The sequence below is a fragment of the Sardina pilchardus genome, chromosome 12, assembly GCF_963854185.1.
Source record: "Sardina pilchardus chromosome 12, fSarPil1.1, whole genome shotgun sequence".
NCBI lineage: Eukaryota > Metazoa > Chordata > Actinopteri > Clupeiformes > Clupeidae > Sardina > Sardina pilchardus.
Window position 1 is genome coordinate 28,309,287 of NC_085005.1, and position 16,686 is coordinate 28,325,972.

At 43.6% G+C, this 16,686-nt stretch overlaps 1 protein-coding gene and 1 long non-coding RNA gene across 2 annotated transcripts; one reads left to right on the forward strand and one right to left on the reverse strand.

Annotated features, from left to right (window-relative positions):
• Positions 1-2,736: 2,736 nt before the first annotated feature.
• On the reverse strand, positions 2,737-11,402 carry calm1b (calmodulin 1b). Its single transcript, XM_062550366.1, has 6 exons — positions 11,197-11,402; positions 7,933-7,963; positions 7,141-7,284; positions 4,645-4,751; positions 4,190-4,325; positions 2,737-3,629 (listed from the first exon to the last, which is right to left on the reverse strand). Exons 1-6 carry the CDS (start codon positions 11,197-11,199, stop codon positions 3,601-3,603), a joined length of 450 nt encoding a protein of 149 aa, XP_062406350.1. The 5' UTR covers positions 11,200-11,402; the 3' UTR covers positions 2,737-3,600.
• A 1,337-nt stretch (positions 11,403-12,739) lies between these two features.
• On the forward strand, positions 12,740-16,686 carry LOC134097497 (uncharacterized). Its single transcript, XR_009940919.1, has 3 exons — positions 12,740-13,045; positions 14,998-15,198; positions 15,433-16,686. It is a non-coding gene; the product is annotated as an uncharacterized LOC134097497 (long non-coding RNA).

Below are 16,686 nucleotides of genomic sequence, written 5' to 3' on the forward strand. Positions count from 1 at the left end.
GACACACACTTTCCCCAGCCAGGATGTAGTTCTCTGCATTCCTGCAACCAAACGACTTGAGATCTACTGATGTGGGTAACCACAGCTTCAGAAAAGCACACGTCCCACCATATGTTGGTTCTGCCTGTGCGCTTCACACACGTTATACGTATACACACACACACACACACATACTGTATATATACTGTACGTATTCATTTGGCTGATGCTTTTATTCAAAGGGACTTATAATGTAAATGATTACAAGGGTCTGTCACCCCACAGCAACTTGGGGTTAAGTGCCTATAGCTCAAGAGCACAACGGGGACAGCTGGGACTTGAACCCACATTTTGACTGGCTGCTACCTCAGCATACTGTACATCTGGCAGCTCATACCTTTTATTATTTATTTTTTTTGATGGTAGAATCAGCTACCCTGGAAATCCAGAGTTCTCGCGAGAGCACAATTAGAATTGTGTCCGCAAGATACTCTGGCCACGAGCAATGATGCACGTTACGTTTACCCCAACCATCTGGGGTAACCAAAAAAGGTGTGGGCGAGCTAAACTGAGGATGACAGCGCTACTACTTTCGTTTTTGGTCGTAGTGTTATCCAATTGCGTCGAAGTCCAGAATCAGTCAGAGTAAACATTGGTCGTAGTGTATTCCAATTGCGTGCAGTGAGATTTTCAAATGCATGCTTGGTGCCGCCCCTCGAGTTGGGCCATTTTCATTATTTGTGGCCAGACCCTTAATCTGAAAGATTCCAGGGTCTGGTTTACTACCAGGCTAAGAATCAGCTGGTACAGTATTGTGAATGGTGGGAACAAACATGTGGTTTGGCTTTCTCATTTCTGAAGTCGAAGTCGGATATCCCACCTCTGCCAGACAGTTATCTCAGCCCTATTGGGACACAGTGGTATGTCTGTCAGCCTGACATATGGGAGCGCTTGCCAAAATTGTATGCAGGTTGTGTTAGTCGTCCATATTCTGGGTATGCGGGTGTGTGTGTGTGTGTGTGTGTGTGTGTGTGTGTGTGTGTGCGTGTGTGTGTGTGTGTGTGTGTGTCACTGCAGTTGGGATATGTGATACACTTTTTGCACTCCCTCAGTATGGCACCTGGTTGGGGAGCTGGTATGTGTGTGTGTGTGTGTGTGTGTGTGTGTGTGTGTGTGTGTGTGTGTGTGTGTGTGTGTGTGTGTTTGAGTGTGTGAGGATGGGGGAAGGTAAACCCCTCTCCTGTTACTTGACCGAATTGGTCTCTCGACTTCATTTTCATATGAAATATTGATGTGCTTAATTTAACCCCTGGGCAAGCTCAGATGTCAGTATGTGAGTGAGCACCGGGAGTGCTGATTGGCTGATTGAAGCAGCCTTGTTATTGGTCAGCTTTGGGGGTTTTGAGTATCATGCCTTCAACTCCCTGCTCAACATTTCTCCATTTGGAAACACACACATTAAAACATCCAATAGGACTCTGATATACATGACAGACAGCTTTAAATAACATAATAATACAACTTCAAATAATAAGGCCTACATTACTCATATACTACAACTACGCACACTGCTAAATTATGATGTGAACACCACTAAAGCGGATGATCTCTCTTGTGTTTGCATTTTCATGTACAACAAGACAGTAGTGGCACTCTCCCGACGGCTATGAACCTCTGTGTGGCAGCTTTTATGAGGGGAGTGCACTGCTTCCAGAGCACTGTGAGGCCTGGCTATTAACCTTAGCCCATTTATTTTTAATGCCTCTGATCCTTTAAGACTGTAAAGGGCCTGTGAGGAGATTTGCTTGATTGGTTTGAAAGGACATTAAGTTAATGTATCATTGTTAATAGGAGGACACTTGAGCTGGGTCTTTGGCCGCTACGTTGCATTTTCAGTCCTTGGTTTTTTAAGGAACCTGTTCTTGAGTTTATACCGCAGGGTTCTCTGAGCTCTGTAAAGCACATTGAGAGAATTTAAAACGTTCTGCCACTATATAAATAAAACCCGAACTGAATGTGATAGACTTCAAAGCTTCTAAAATATCTCACACTGCCGTGTTTGGTTGTCTACCATACTCAAGGCAGCACCCTCTTACCTAAGGCCAAGGGTGAACTGTAAATGGAGAGTACGCCACAGCCAAGATAACTACTGGCTACAGACGAGAAAAACCATGCTGAGCAGTGAGGACATCGGCGTCTCAGTAGCAGATTACAAATTTTATTGTAAATTAGTCATGAATCTTTCAGATGCATCTGGTGTGGTTTATATAATTTGATGACTCAGTCCCTCAAATACCACTCATGTTTAAATACATAATATGACCTTTAGCATAAGACCCACATGAATCTGGTCACGTCACGCTCATGTGCTAACCTGCTGCTGCTCTTAAAGGCTCTTTAAGATGAACCACATGACAAGTTTTTTTTTTTTAAGTTCATGGTCTTTTTTATTTGAAAATAAAATAAACAAAACAAAATTAAATAAAACAAAGACTAGCATGTACAACTTGGAATGAATGTAAACTGAAACTCAGAATGAACAGTGGAGGACACCTCTTGTGCTGCTGAGCACACCCACAGAACAAACTGCAGATACAGTAAACAAGATCTCTGTCCCTCGTCCGGACACCCGTCCACCTGCCCTGCCACCCCCCCCCCCCCCATCTTCCCTGTCCAGCCTTCCGGCCCCCACCCTCTGTCCCTGTGGCATGAAGTCAACACAGAGGACAGGGAGGCAGTGGCGAGTGGCGGCCCTAACCCACACCCTCCCCAGATATTCCATCACCCACAACCACCACCACCACCACCACCACCAATGCCATCACCACTACTGCCCAAAGCAAGAGGCACAAAAACATGGCCGTCCAAAAAGAACACAAAGAAAGTAAGGAGTTGGGAAGACAGGGAAAACAACAGATTTGTAAATAAAAGGAGCAGGAGCAAAAAAAAAAACCTAAATAAAAAATAAAACATGCCAAACATTTAAAATGTTTATTTTTTTGTATCATTTTTGTTTGTTTTTTTTGTCACTTTTTAAATATTTTTTTTTCAATCCCACCATACAATAAAAGTCCCATTCCACTGTCCACTGCGAAAATTAAGAGCTTTCTTTTCATATTTTTTTTTCCTCTTCATCTTAGGGTTCCTCTCAATATACAAAAAACTGTACCAAACCAACGATACGACAATTCAGTGGAATCAGCACGCTCTGGCTGGAGACCAGGCCCCACACTCCAGCTGCATGCATGTAAGAACAGAAAACAGAGAGAAGAAAGATGGCCAGCCCAAACTTTGTCAAGAGCAAATGGAACTTAAGGAGTTCACCAGATGCTGTTTCTCTTCAGTTTTTGAAGGTAGATACATAGTAGTACTTTATTTTTCTCGTTTATTATTATTACTGATGCTAAACTGATTTCTTTGGGGACAGGATCACTAACCACTTCATGCAGATGTTTTTTTTTTAAACTTATTTTTCTGTGTGGACAGAAGGATATTTTTATTTCAACATTCAATTATTTTCTATACAGAAACATTATGAATAAATGAACATTTTTTTTCCAAGAGGTAAGTAAAACATTTGATTTTTTTTCTTCTAAGAGGGCAGGAAGGGATGGGCAGGCTTCACTTTGCAGTCATCATCTGTACAAATTCTGTTGAGACAGAGAGGGAAAGAAAGAAAGGGAGAGAGAGAGAGAGAGAGAGAGAGAGAGAGAAGAGCAGAGAAATTAATTATGTAATTGCACACTGCACCACTAGGCAGTTCTGCCGCCTCCTAAATTGTTAAACACTTTTATTCATTTTTAAACAATATACAACAGAAGTGTAGCATGTGTACGCATGCATCCCAGTGTCTGCTTTCCAAGAGGGCGTTCAGTCTGACTTCAATCCAAGACCCCTGATGACGCAGGGGCGCCATAAGCAATCCCAGAGTGTTAGAGAATAAATATTTCACAGCACAGAGAAGGGAGGAGGGGAGAAGAACAAGGCCATCACAGGCCCAGACATGGAGGGGGCGCGCCATGGGACATCAGCAAGACGAGCTGAGACACCAGCCCTCTGTCTCGCTCTACCCCATAAGGTGAGCCCCCCCGCGCTATACGACTGCAGACGGTGCTACCAGCGCCGCCACCACCTCCGTCGTTAGGATGTAGCCGAGTGTGTTGTCATGTCAGTGCTGGGACGTGAGGCCCGGTTGAGCTTGGCTCCTTACCTTCGTAGTTGACCTGGCCATCGCCGTCGATGTCCGCTTCTCTGATCATCTCGTCCACCTCCTCGTCCGTCAGCTTCTCGCCCAGGTTGGTCATGACGTGGCGCAGCTCGGCGGCGCTGATGTAGCCGTTGCCGTCCTGGCGGGGAGAAAAAGAGTCATTAAGACATGATGACCTGTGTTGATCCAGCACAGGCAGCTCAATGCTGATGACCTGAGTGGCTCTTTGTGCCTGAGATTCATTACTCATTCACAACAGGCTGAAACCAATGAGACAAAGCTGGTTTGATCATGACTGATCTCAAAATCATAAATGACAACTCATAATGAGTCACAATGGCTCGTGATGCAATGAGTCTGTATTTATCAACTGGGTCAAATGTCTCAAATGGAACCAAAACTGGTATTGACCGCGTGGATCTTGGAAAACCTTCAGGAAGTAGGGGGCCGCGCCGTACCTTGTCAAATACCCGGAAAGCCTCACGGATCTCCTCCTCACTGTCTGTGTCCTTCATTTTCCTGGCCATCATGGTCAGGAACTCTGGGAAGTCGATGGTTCCGTTTCCTGAAGGGGGCAGGATGGAAAAGGTCAGTCAAATGAAATGAGGAGAACGACACAGTCTCAGTCCAGATAACAGAGGCACAGACTGACAAAGGATTTTCACTTGTTCATCACAACACATCACTGATGGCAGCGTTCCAGTGAATGTGGGTGAGTGTGTGTGTGTGTGTGTGTGTGTGTGTGTGTGTATGTACGTGCACACAAGTGCAGAAGCTCTATTTGTCCACTGCACTCATCCCCTCCCCAACCACAGGGAAAGCCCCAGGTGCTTAGGGGAACATCCACGGTCCATTATGCAAACTCACAGTAAATCACAGAATGAGTTCACTGGACAGGGCTTTCCCCTGCATTCAAAGTGACGTCTAAAAGCATGCGCTGGTGCGCACGCACACACACACACACACACACACACACACACACACACAGAGGTAAGGGCCTGGAGCGAGGGATTCACAGGATGGGTCGTCGTGAGGGATCAATAACCATGTGACCGTGGGTCCAGATTACCGAGGGGATCACAATCTGTCGGACGAGCCTGCTGAATGACACGTCTGGATTGGCTCAACGCGGAGAGAGAATGGATATTAAGCAGAGCCACCGTACCCAGTGTGTGTGTGTGTGTGTGGGGGGGGGGGGGGGGGACGACAGGCGGCTGAACGGGTAGCTAAGGGGTGCTGCTAGCGCGGGACAGTGGCTGCATTAGAGTGGAGCTAACCAAACCACCGAGAGACTGAGAGAGTGGGTCAAAGGGCAGCTTTAAAGCTTTCAACTCTGGGTGGAGGGCTACTGGCCCGGGATTATCCTCCATACACAAAGATGAGCTCTTACTGCGGCACAGTGGCTAAGGATATCATGGAGGGCAGTGTGCTAATGGAGATCTGTGGGCTAGAGGCTATGATCCCAACCCCTGTAGCTGAAAGCAAGGGAGCAAGCCACCTGAAGTGAACGCCATTTTAAAATAAAGGCCACAATAAAAGAGGACCATGTCCTTGATTTACTGAGAGTTAACCAGAGGGTTTCTATACGCCTATATATTTACAGAAATAAACATAAATCACACTCCTATATCTTTTGATGTATAGGGAGGTTGGGCAACGCAATAAACGGCTCATATTCCATATTTCTAAAGCTCGGCAATGAGAAATCTTCCCCAGAGCGGCACGCTGTTGTCAAGCAAGTGATTAAATAATCCTGAGTCATTTCCAGGCCATTTCCAGTGTCAGTGCTCCAAATCAGCTCTGCTCTGTGGCACAGCGGCTCGGCTCGCTCCAAACGCGTGGACGTGGGTACTGGATGTGCGGAGCGCAGAGTGGATTATGCAATCGCTTTTATTTTCCATTACTAGGTTTTATTGCCGTCTGGCCTAGATTGCGTCAGTGGAAGAGATGGTGTGGAACCGTGGGGATTTTTTTTTTTAAGTGCGTGGTTGAGTTGAGGTGCCACTCATTTTAGAGTGGGGGTGTTCAATATGTAGCAATTTTGCGGGACCCAAAAAATGGTCCTCACTTTTCTCTCAGTTCCTTCCACTGACAGGCCAGAGCCAACATGTCTTATTGGGAGCTCGCCGCCCGCACGCCACTCACGTTTGACAGCTATCTACTGTATGTCAGGAAGCGGCAAATCCTCTGTGTCAAAATGCTTTCCCTCTACGTCACAAATCTGGAAATGTCAAATAGATCTGACAGGTCATTACTGTATGTAGCAACTGCAGACTTTCAGAAGTTTGACAACTCTTGCTTCCATTTTTGGCCATCATTCTAGTTATGTTTCTCATGACTTCCTCTTTCAATACAACAGAGTAGATGAGAAACCATAAAGTGTTTTTTTTGGGGGTTTTTTGACAACGCAAGGGATTTGGCCAACAGTCTCTCTGCTCTCAGCACAGAGGCCATGATCAGTCATCAGTAATAAACGACAGACCCACATCCATAGATATATAGCCATGTTTTTTCCATCTGTAATAATGATATTTACATTTACACTTACTCATTTAGAAACTGACTTTAGCTGACGCAAATTATAGTATAATGTACATTCTTGTCAGCATGCGTGTTAGGTGTCAACACCAATGATGTGTTGGCAAATCCAACTCCTTGCCTCACCCCTACCAATAGCTGGCACCGTATGCACAATCGGACTCTAATCACACTCTTAAAACGAATGTGTTGGAAACGACACTGTGTTGTCCCTATCAGGACACAGATATGTGTTCAAAAATAACAAAAATAACACAAGCTGTGTTATTTTCAACACATATTGTGTAACGAATAACAAAAGCAATGTGTTGGAAATAACACAAACTGTGTTGTTGTCCCTTTCTGGACACAGAGATGTGTTGTTTTCAACACATTCATTTTAAGAGTGCACCAAATATGAGCTAATGTGAGCTAACCGTCAGCGTCGACCTCGTTGATCATGTCCTGTAGCTCGGCCTCTGTGGGGTTCTGACCGAGCGACCTCATGACTGTGCCCAGCTCTTTGGTTGTGATGGTGCCATCGCCGTCCTTGTCGAATAAGGAGAAAGCCTCCTTGAACTCTGGGATGAAAGGAGAGAGAGAGACGTTAGGTAACAGTTACTCTGAGCTGCCCATGAGAGTGTAGTCACAGCCATGGTAATCAGGGTAATAATAGGTATAATCGTAGTAGTAATATTAACAATAATAGTTGCAGTAATAGTCATATTAATGACACTACTTTCTGTATAAAAAAACCCCAAACATTTCATGTACAGTGTGTCAAATTATTATCTGGGCCTTTTCCCCCTGCTCAAACTCTCTGTATTTTCCACTATGTTCTCTCCCGTCCATAGAGGCTTACACATACTCCAAGATGGAACTACAAAGACCAAAAAGGCAATGTGTTTGAAGTCAAGTGCTTTACCCCAGACGCCAGTGCAGTCCATAATTAATCGCGGAGGGGTTTATGAAGCACAGCACAAGTGTGAATTTACCACTGGCACAAATCTTGTCATTATGTAAGAAATCTGGCTAAAACTCATTACGTTTGGGACACCCAAACAAAAAGAAATATTCCACATTCTAAAGACCCTTCCACATGAAGTCTGAATTCAATGTGACCTTTAGTCACATTACAAAAAAACTCTGATTGCAAAAATAAACCTCACTTCATTGGGAGACCCCTGGTTAAGTCACATGACAAAATAAAATGGAATGGTTTCTCTTACCTGCGATTTGCTCTTCCGTTAGTTGATCAGCCTAGAGAGGATAAAGGTAAAGCAGTCAGTTAGGGTTCCAAAATTGTTAGTTAGTTCATCAGCCTAGAGCGGATAAAGGAAAAGCAGCCTAGTACCATAAACATGTTCAGGCCAAAAGTCTATGTGTATGATTATGTGCACGAGATTACGCTGTTCCCCAGTATTTTATCAGGTTTTTTAAGCAAACAAAGGCACCCAGCCTAAAGGATATGTAGGACTCAAGTGATGCAGCTGCTTAGGAACGAGACCTTGCCAACAGATACTACTATACATGTACTGTACCATACCACCACAGAAGGCTGTAATATTAGTCTCAATAACATTGAATTTCAGATTTGCAAAGTGTAAAACTAGAGTGTTTTTGTACTTCCACAAAGGCCTTCCCTTGTCAGTTTAGAGACTGAGATCAGCACTGCTGACGCGGTCAGTACAACAGTGTCATTGACAGCTCAGCAAAATATTTCAACCAGGAGCGCAACTAAACGCCGCCAGCAAAGAAAATGCCGTTTTACAGCAAAACAAGCCAACCAACCAATGGCGTGGCAGTATAATGAGAGGAAACCCAGGGCAAAATGTGTCCAATTTCACCACAGAATTCACAGAATCGGGAAGAGTCTAATGGTCGTTGGATGAGTATGGAGCAAATGACCTAATGGACCTAATGGGGGTAGTAACAGCCTTTCTCCATCCCATAATGATTTCTTTCCCTTAGCACTCAGGAAGGGAGTGGCTAGGACTCTGGACTGTGATGGCACAGGGGCCCACTGACTGACAGGACCAGACGACGCCCGTTTGGGTTGTTTTTTCCACCCTCTGGCCTGGATTTAGGGACTGGCCTGGCCAGCATAACGATGCCCAAGACACAGGCATCATCCAGCCTGGACTGAAGCAACACTGCCCAAGCTGCGGTGCCAGGCCCAACCTATGCCCGCCTGACTGCCCGCCCGACTGCCCGCTTGCCCAGTCTCCTGGCCTGCTCTGCCCAGAGTGACGTCACTGAGGCATGGGAAGCTTCGCACGGAGCGTGGGAGTGCCCTTCCTGCTCGACAGAACAGCACGGCTGACTTCACTCCGTGCGCCCACACACATCGCCCAGGCAAGCCCTGCAGCTGACTCCTCGTGGCCCAGAAAAGAGGAGTCGGAAGGGAGGAGAGGCGAGGAGAGGAGAGGGGAGGTGGGAGGGTGGGGCAAGGGTAGTGAGAGGGTGAGGGTGTGCAGGGTGGAGGTGTGGCATGGTGCCAGTACAAAAAAGGCCAGCTGCTCAGAAAACCCTTCTGGCAAGAGCCAAACCCCCCACCCACCACCTCGGCTCACAGCCATGGGTAACCGGGTCAGTTCTCACTGTACCTGATGTGGCGCTGTACTACAGTGGGGGGGGGGGGACTGTAAGAAAGGGCACAGGGGGGGGGGGGGGGTGTTTAAACAGTGCAAGGCGCATGAGCGCTGAGGACCAGAACACACCCGGAGGGAGTTTAGAGTACAGTACCAAACACAGATATGCAAAACACCAATTTTGGAGGACATCCTAAGAGATAAAAAAAAAAAAAAAAAAAAAAAGGGGAACACACGCAACTTCACTTCGAAACACTCCAACCGTGCAAGATCTTCAGTCCAATGTGTTTTCAAATCCAAATCCAAATCCAAACCTAGGGTTGGGTTATATGATGGCCTGTCATGAGCATTAACCGGACAGTGGGAATGGATAGCTGTTTGTGTTACCCAGGACAGAAGCCAAGCAAGTAAATAAATAATGCAACCAGAGTCAGGTGTCACTACTGTTAATAAACACACATCAGCAGCTGCAACATGGCAACAGGTAGGGGACAGGACCCGAGAGCTTCGTGGTGTAGCATTACCTGTATCACAAAGGCTGTCTGTTTTGTGTCTACTGTCAGTACAGCCAGTCCAGCCAGTCAAAACACAGAATGTCAGTACCAAAACTACTACTGAATCAGATTGTGTTGCATCAGGCCAGAAGTATCCTATCTATTGGAAATGGGGTCAAGCGAATGTCTTTTTAAATATCTGGTTATAAATCACCTCAGCATTTATTTAAGGGGTTCTGGTGGCTACAATAAAAATTCTCCTCGCCAGATTTCGTAATATTCCCTGCCATTATAGGCTAAATCCTGCACACTTCAAATCTGATTTCATGGAGAATAATGCAATTTTGTTATGTCAATGGTGCCAAATCGCCAGGGCGTTAATTTTAAGAACAAATAATTACTTGCCCTACATAAAAGGCAACCACCAATGAACTGATGTCAATACTTTTAACTGGTGCAATTGAGACATCACCCCTTAATTTGCATACATTGAAAACATGCAAAAGACAACCAAATGAACATGTACCCAATGTATTATCAGCAAGTCCCTCACGCGCAATAAGCTCTAGCGCTATTTCCATCGCAAATAATCGATAAGTAGCCTACATTAGGCCTATTCAATGGCCTATCCATTTTTATAAAAGTAACATGATTCATTTTCGTATTTTCCTGCAACATTGTAAATCGAAACGCACTGTGATGTTTCACCGACAGCAGCCATGGCATAGACGTAGCCTACAGTGCAGTAACAGTTAAGGCTATCGTTTAATTATGAACACTTGAACCACGATCATTGCTTCACACAAAACAAGTATTTCCGTGGATTTGGGGTGGCGAGGCCTTGATTAAGCATGTGTCAAAGAATGAATGGAGGCGTTAGCCCTTATTTCCAACCCGTGTCAAACAGCCTAGCCTGCTACAGGGCTGGACACCACTGCCCTGCTTCCCCTCCCCCTCTCCCGTGTTTTTAGATCCATCAATTTAATTCACTTTCATCGTCTGTTTCCCACCGCAGCTATCAGACCACCATATGAATTAGGCTACCTCAATCTCCTCCGGTTGCATCACGGCAACCCGATATTATCTAACGGAAGCCGAATAGCCCGTGCCATAAGAATTGCGCAGTTGTCGCGGATCCCGCTCCATTTTGACTGCTGCATCGCTGGAGCGCGAGTATACTATATTAGAATGTCTATGGGATGTAGGCTATAAAAACAAGTATTTTCCGCAGAAAATCATATTTGAAGATAGTGCAGGCACATCCGCATTCGTTATTAAATCAAGATTGTCTCTGTAAAAACGAACGTATTCATACAGTGCAACATTGCATTGACACTTTTAATCTCTGAATATGAAAGCAAGACTATAGCAAAAATTAGAGGAAAAAAACGGTAAATATTATACATACCATGTTTGAAGGAGTCAAGCTGAGATAATGCACGAAAACTAGACTATGCGAGGAGCGTCCCCGGTATACAGGTCCTCAAGTTAAAATGTAGGTGTGTAGGCTCAGGCGGACTATACGCGTTTTCGATGGAAAGCAGCTCGAGATGTGTATTCCTCCGCCACACAGGCCCAGCTCTCTCACTTCCTACTGCCCCGCTGCAGAAATGGATCTCGCCTCCTCCTTCTCAACTAATAAAGCAGGGCAGTGATACGTCAGCCGATGAAATTGGACATCTCTGCCATGAGTCTTTGCAGCAAGTGCTGTCATCTGACAAAAGCCCAGATATCCTGCAATTTTCACGTGCGCCACAGATAAATCGATAAGGCATAGGCTACTCCACTTTCCTTTATTTGCTCGGTATTTCATTAGGCCTAATCTTTCATTATGCCCATACTCTACTAAGATAATAATCACACGTTTGGTGTTTGAGGCTGAGAGTTCATCGTAGATATGTAAAGACCAACTTCATTCAACATTAAGGATTTATCCCAAACTTTTGGTAGTTAATCAGATATGATAGGCCTTATCAGTCTGCTTCTGTAGCCTATTCGAAAACGGTTGTTTTATTCTATTTCCTACTCCCACAACAGGCTAATTTCTCCCAATGTGATAATTCATAGGCAATTACTTTATGTAGTTTATTGCCTTCTATACCGATAAAGTAAACGGTCTGAATGTTACACATAGCCCACCTTTCAAAAGGGCAATATAGGTTTATAACTCAGGATTAGGCACTTTAGATCTTTGAGTCAATCAAGAATGGGATATCTCGCCCTCATTGTCTCCAGTTTTTTTGGGCTCTTGTAATGGGTTCGACTAGACTTCACATGATACGCTCTCAACTCTGTAAAACCCTCGAGTGATTTCACAGCCTAAATATAGGGAACTAGTTTGCTGTGGCGGAAGGATACCTCAGGATTATAAAGCACTTTCCTTGTCGACGCTCGAGAATTTGCGAAGCGGATATGTGACGAAGCATCCGATTGGTTATTGCGGACCTGCAATATTATACAGAATGTGCTGGCAGCCATTATTGGCTATAGTAGACCTGCATTGCGCCAGGCAATAGTGCTTGCTTAAAGCTTATCAATCCATAAAAATAAGAATATTGTAGAATTCACATAGCCTGATTGCACCAATTATTTCCCCAAAACCCAGGCATATCCTTGACCAAAACTATGGCCTACCGTTTTCTATGATATCGCCCCTTTGCGAATCACTGTCGAGGTTCCAGTCGTGCAAACAGTTGCTAGTGATTGGCGCGCTGTGCAGATTAATGAATGCATTTCACAGCATGTAATTAGCCTACTATTTAACTGTATAGGGCTTATTAACTAGGCAGGTTTATTTTATTGTTTATTACTGTATTTGTGTCATGTCATCTGTGCAGGCTACAACAGATCAGACATGTGTAAGAATTAACTTTATTCTACCGTGTCTGCAATTTAAAACTTTGCTCGTGTACTGTAGGCCTACAAATGTGAAATGGTGCATCTATGTCCATTTTGCAAAACTGCGTAATTTTATAAACAATCTCTGTAATTTCGAGTTTTAAACCAGCATACAATTAAACATTCTGTAAACTGTTTGTAACTTGTATAGTTTAGGCATACTTCTTAGGTGCAGGCTTAGCCTATTTAAAATGTATCTTATGCGTTTTTGTAAATCTATTGTGCGATTAGCCTGCTGCACTGTCTGCTGTAATGAAAGTGAAAGTTAGGGGGACGGGTCTGTTTCGTTTTGTTTAGCGAACGAAAGGTTGCTTTATTGTTTGTTTTTGAGTCCCTGTTAGCGAGAACTCACATCAAAGGTAAGGTAATTTTGCATTAGATGTTAGCTTAAGGCAGCCAATAGGCTGCTATTGCCTTAATGAAATCTCACTGAACGCTGACTGTTACGTCCCATAGCCAAATGTTTCTGCAGCTATCTAACACTGACGTGAGCCATTTAGATGTGCAAATGCGTCATGGTTACAACATAGCCTAATCCAGACCAATTAGTCAGGGCAGTAATATTAAATTAAAACAATAGGACTTCGTTCGTCTTGATATTTCAGGTGACATAGGCTATTCAAAAGTTGGCTATGTGAAAAGCACGTGCCAAACGCAAAGACATTTTGGCCTACACTACGGGTCGAGAGCATGTGATAGGATAGCCAACACACATTTTGCTCATAGCCAATGTTGAATCTAAAGCACTCTCAGGCAACCCACACCTGCTTTGAACTGTTAATGAATTCATAGCCGAATACCTAGTCGGCATATAGCCTCTCCAATCTAATATCTCGATGTTCCTAGCTCTTGAGTAAGAGCCAGATCCCTTAATTATGGTCAGTTGGTACCATTAAAGGGGAATACAATTTTTGACCAGGTATAGGCGCTATAATTAGAAAATAGCCTATTGAAAGCATTGCATTTGTTATAGCTTATTGTGTTTGATCATTTGGTTTATTATGTCCATTGTGTTAAGTCGTCACTCTTATTTACAGCACATTTGAATACAACAGGAGTTTACCCAAACACTTCACATCAGGTTTACATCAGACAGGCAGGCAGGACAGTTTAGTGATAAAAAGGGGCCCACACAGGTCTGACTAAAACAATGCATGAAATAAGTAGAAAGAAAAACAAGAATAGAATTAGAAAGTACAAGTTCAAACAAAGATTATCAATAGGTAAACATTTTATTTATATATGATATGAAGCAAAAAATAGAATATGTAGCCTATGTCGATGGAGAGATATCTTAGGTTGTCAACAGGCATTTAAAAAAGTCTATCGTCATATTCTCAACTCTGAGCCAAAAACCTCTGCTTCAATACTTAAGTAAAGTTTCTAGTTGTACTCCTATACTGGAGGAGTTTATAGAGGAGGTTTTTCATATATGATTGTAACCTATAGTATGTGTAACAGATGTCAGCTAGCTGTGCATGTACAACATTAGTAAACCTCAATTCCAACACCTCAAGAGTAAAGCTGGCATGAAAGCTAGTAGTCTGGGCTTTTAGCTCGATTGTCAGCACACTCGGCTACCGATCCGAAGTGTTGTGCTCGCAGGTCCACACAACGGACGTTACATTGGTACCGTGGCCCGGATCGGCAGTGAGGTTTATGAGGGTGAGTGTAACGGATGCCAGCTAGCATTTCTGGTCTTGTGGAACGTTAGTAAACCTCACTCCCCTACCTGGGTCACGGCACCAATTTAACCTGCGTTGTGTGGAACCCGCGCAGTTCAGCCCTGCACAGGCCCAGATTCAAACCCGCGAACAGCAGCATCCCATATTGGGAGTCCAGTGTGTTGACAATGAAGCTCAAGGCATCAGAAAGTGAGGTTTTCACAACCGTACAAATGGAAAGTAAATAAAAGTTATGGAATATATATATATACTGTATATATGGGTTTTCAGCAAATACTGTAAATGAAAACATTCTCAAAAATACAGCATTTCAAGAATCTTAGGAATAACATTTCTCTATGTCACCAAAATGAAAAACAAAAGGAAGGCTTTTGAAACTGACTTCATCCAATGATAGGATTTCAATGTCCTGTATGCAAATAATTATATTTCAGTTGATAACGGCTCAACGGCTCACATATTGTCTAACTCTAGTCTAGGGTGGAATACCTTGCCAAAAATCACTAAGACTTATCCCCCTCAAATGGTATCGACCAACCCCTCTGTCTCAGTAGGCCTACCTAATGACTAATGATTAGGTCCATGGTCTTTGACATAGGCCCACAAAGCATACCTTGTTTTTGTAGGATCAAGGATGGTGAAAGTACATGAGGTCACCATTGGAAACACACTGAACTGCGAAAAAGACTTCAGGACATGTCTCAAACAGAAGCTCCGATCTTGGACTGAAACAACCGACTGGGACTGCAGTGATGTCATCCTGGCCTACTGCCCAATCGTCTCCCGAGTTGGGACTGACATCGAGGCTGCACTCGGGAAAATTCCTGGTAGCTAACTGAAAAAAAAGAATTGCCCGTTTATCAACACAGTTTAGGCAGTAGTACATGCATGATATTATTATTTCAGTGATGTGTATATTTTTTTTTTCAGTAGCTTGTAAGCTTCAGTAGCTTTCAGTAGTAGTAGTTGCAGTTAATGTGCAAAGATGATTAATACAGTGGATCATCACCTCAACATCTCTTACATTTTTGTCTTGTGTCTTCATCTAATTTCTTTCACAGGCCGTAAGCCTACTGTCCTGGTGGTGCTCCATCACACGTTTGATCAAGATTACATCCTGCCAGACACAGGAAGATTTGTAAACAGGCAAGACATGATCACAGTGAATTGCCTTTTTCACGAGTCCCAAGGACTGCTGAGAAGCCGACACCTTGACAGAGCTTTAGCAGATACTTTAGATTTCCTCCGAAAATATGATCCTTCTCATCTTTCTCCTCGCAATCAAGATGAAGATAGTGGTGCAAAGGGGCCTGTTGCTCAGTTCAACCGGTTCAAGGGTGTTAAGGGTTTTTTATTCATTGGTGGTGCCATTGGTGGTGCTATTGGTGTCTTTTTTGTTATTAGACACTTGCATAGACGCGGAAAATTTCTAGCACTAGTAAACTTAAGTCGGGGAATTTTTGGAATATTCCAAGTTAAAAACCTTCATGGAAATAAAGGAAATAATGAGAAATAATGTCCATTTCAGCTGACTATCGCTTTGTCAAGCTAAATCAGACCAGCAATATGACCAGCAATAAATATGGTTATTAACAGTTGTTAGCTTATGCAAAATGATGGACTCTCAAAGTGACAACAAGCCCACAGCTGGGCGACTCTGTTCACAATTTCCCCCCAGTTCCCACAGTGATTCCCACATGAGATGATGTTCACAATGATTATGTTTTAGTAGGAAAAAAATGTTCCCATGCACATGAAAACACCATAGGTTTCCTTTTTGCCTAGTAGCCTGATTGTGGTGTACATGATTGAATTCAACTTAATTCAGGTTGTTTTAAGTTATATTATGCTGCAAGATGGGATTTTTCAACTACATTCCAGTTCCCTGTTGTGGACTAACTCACCATGCTGAATTGTGCAACCCTAGAGACAGCGTACCACCCACGTCACACCATCCCCCTCCCTTCCTCCCCTCAACATTAAATGAATTGTATTGTTGTAGTAGAGTAATATTTTATAGAGCATTTCAAAGCTCTTGGGACTCCAGATGACCATTTTCAGGTACAATCTATAGTGCTTTACATTGTCAAATGAATCTTATTATGTCTCAATTAAATATAATAAAAAAAAATGTCCTCCTCCCCCTCCTCCTTCTACCTTCTAGCTGCAGTGTATATCCTTAGCAATAAGTAGATACAGCATATTGGGTCTTGGAATATCCACAAGAATCTGTAGACATACTGTAGAAATATTCATGGTGTTTTATCCAATATAAATTATGCAGATGTATAGTTCATCTTAAACACACCTATTGA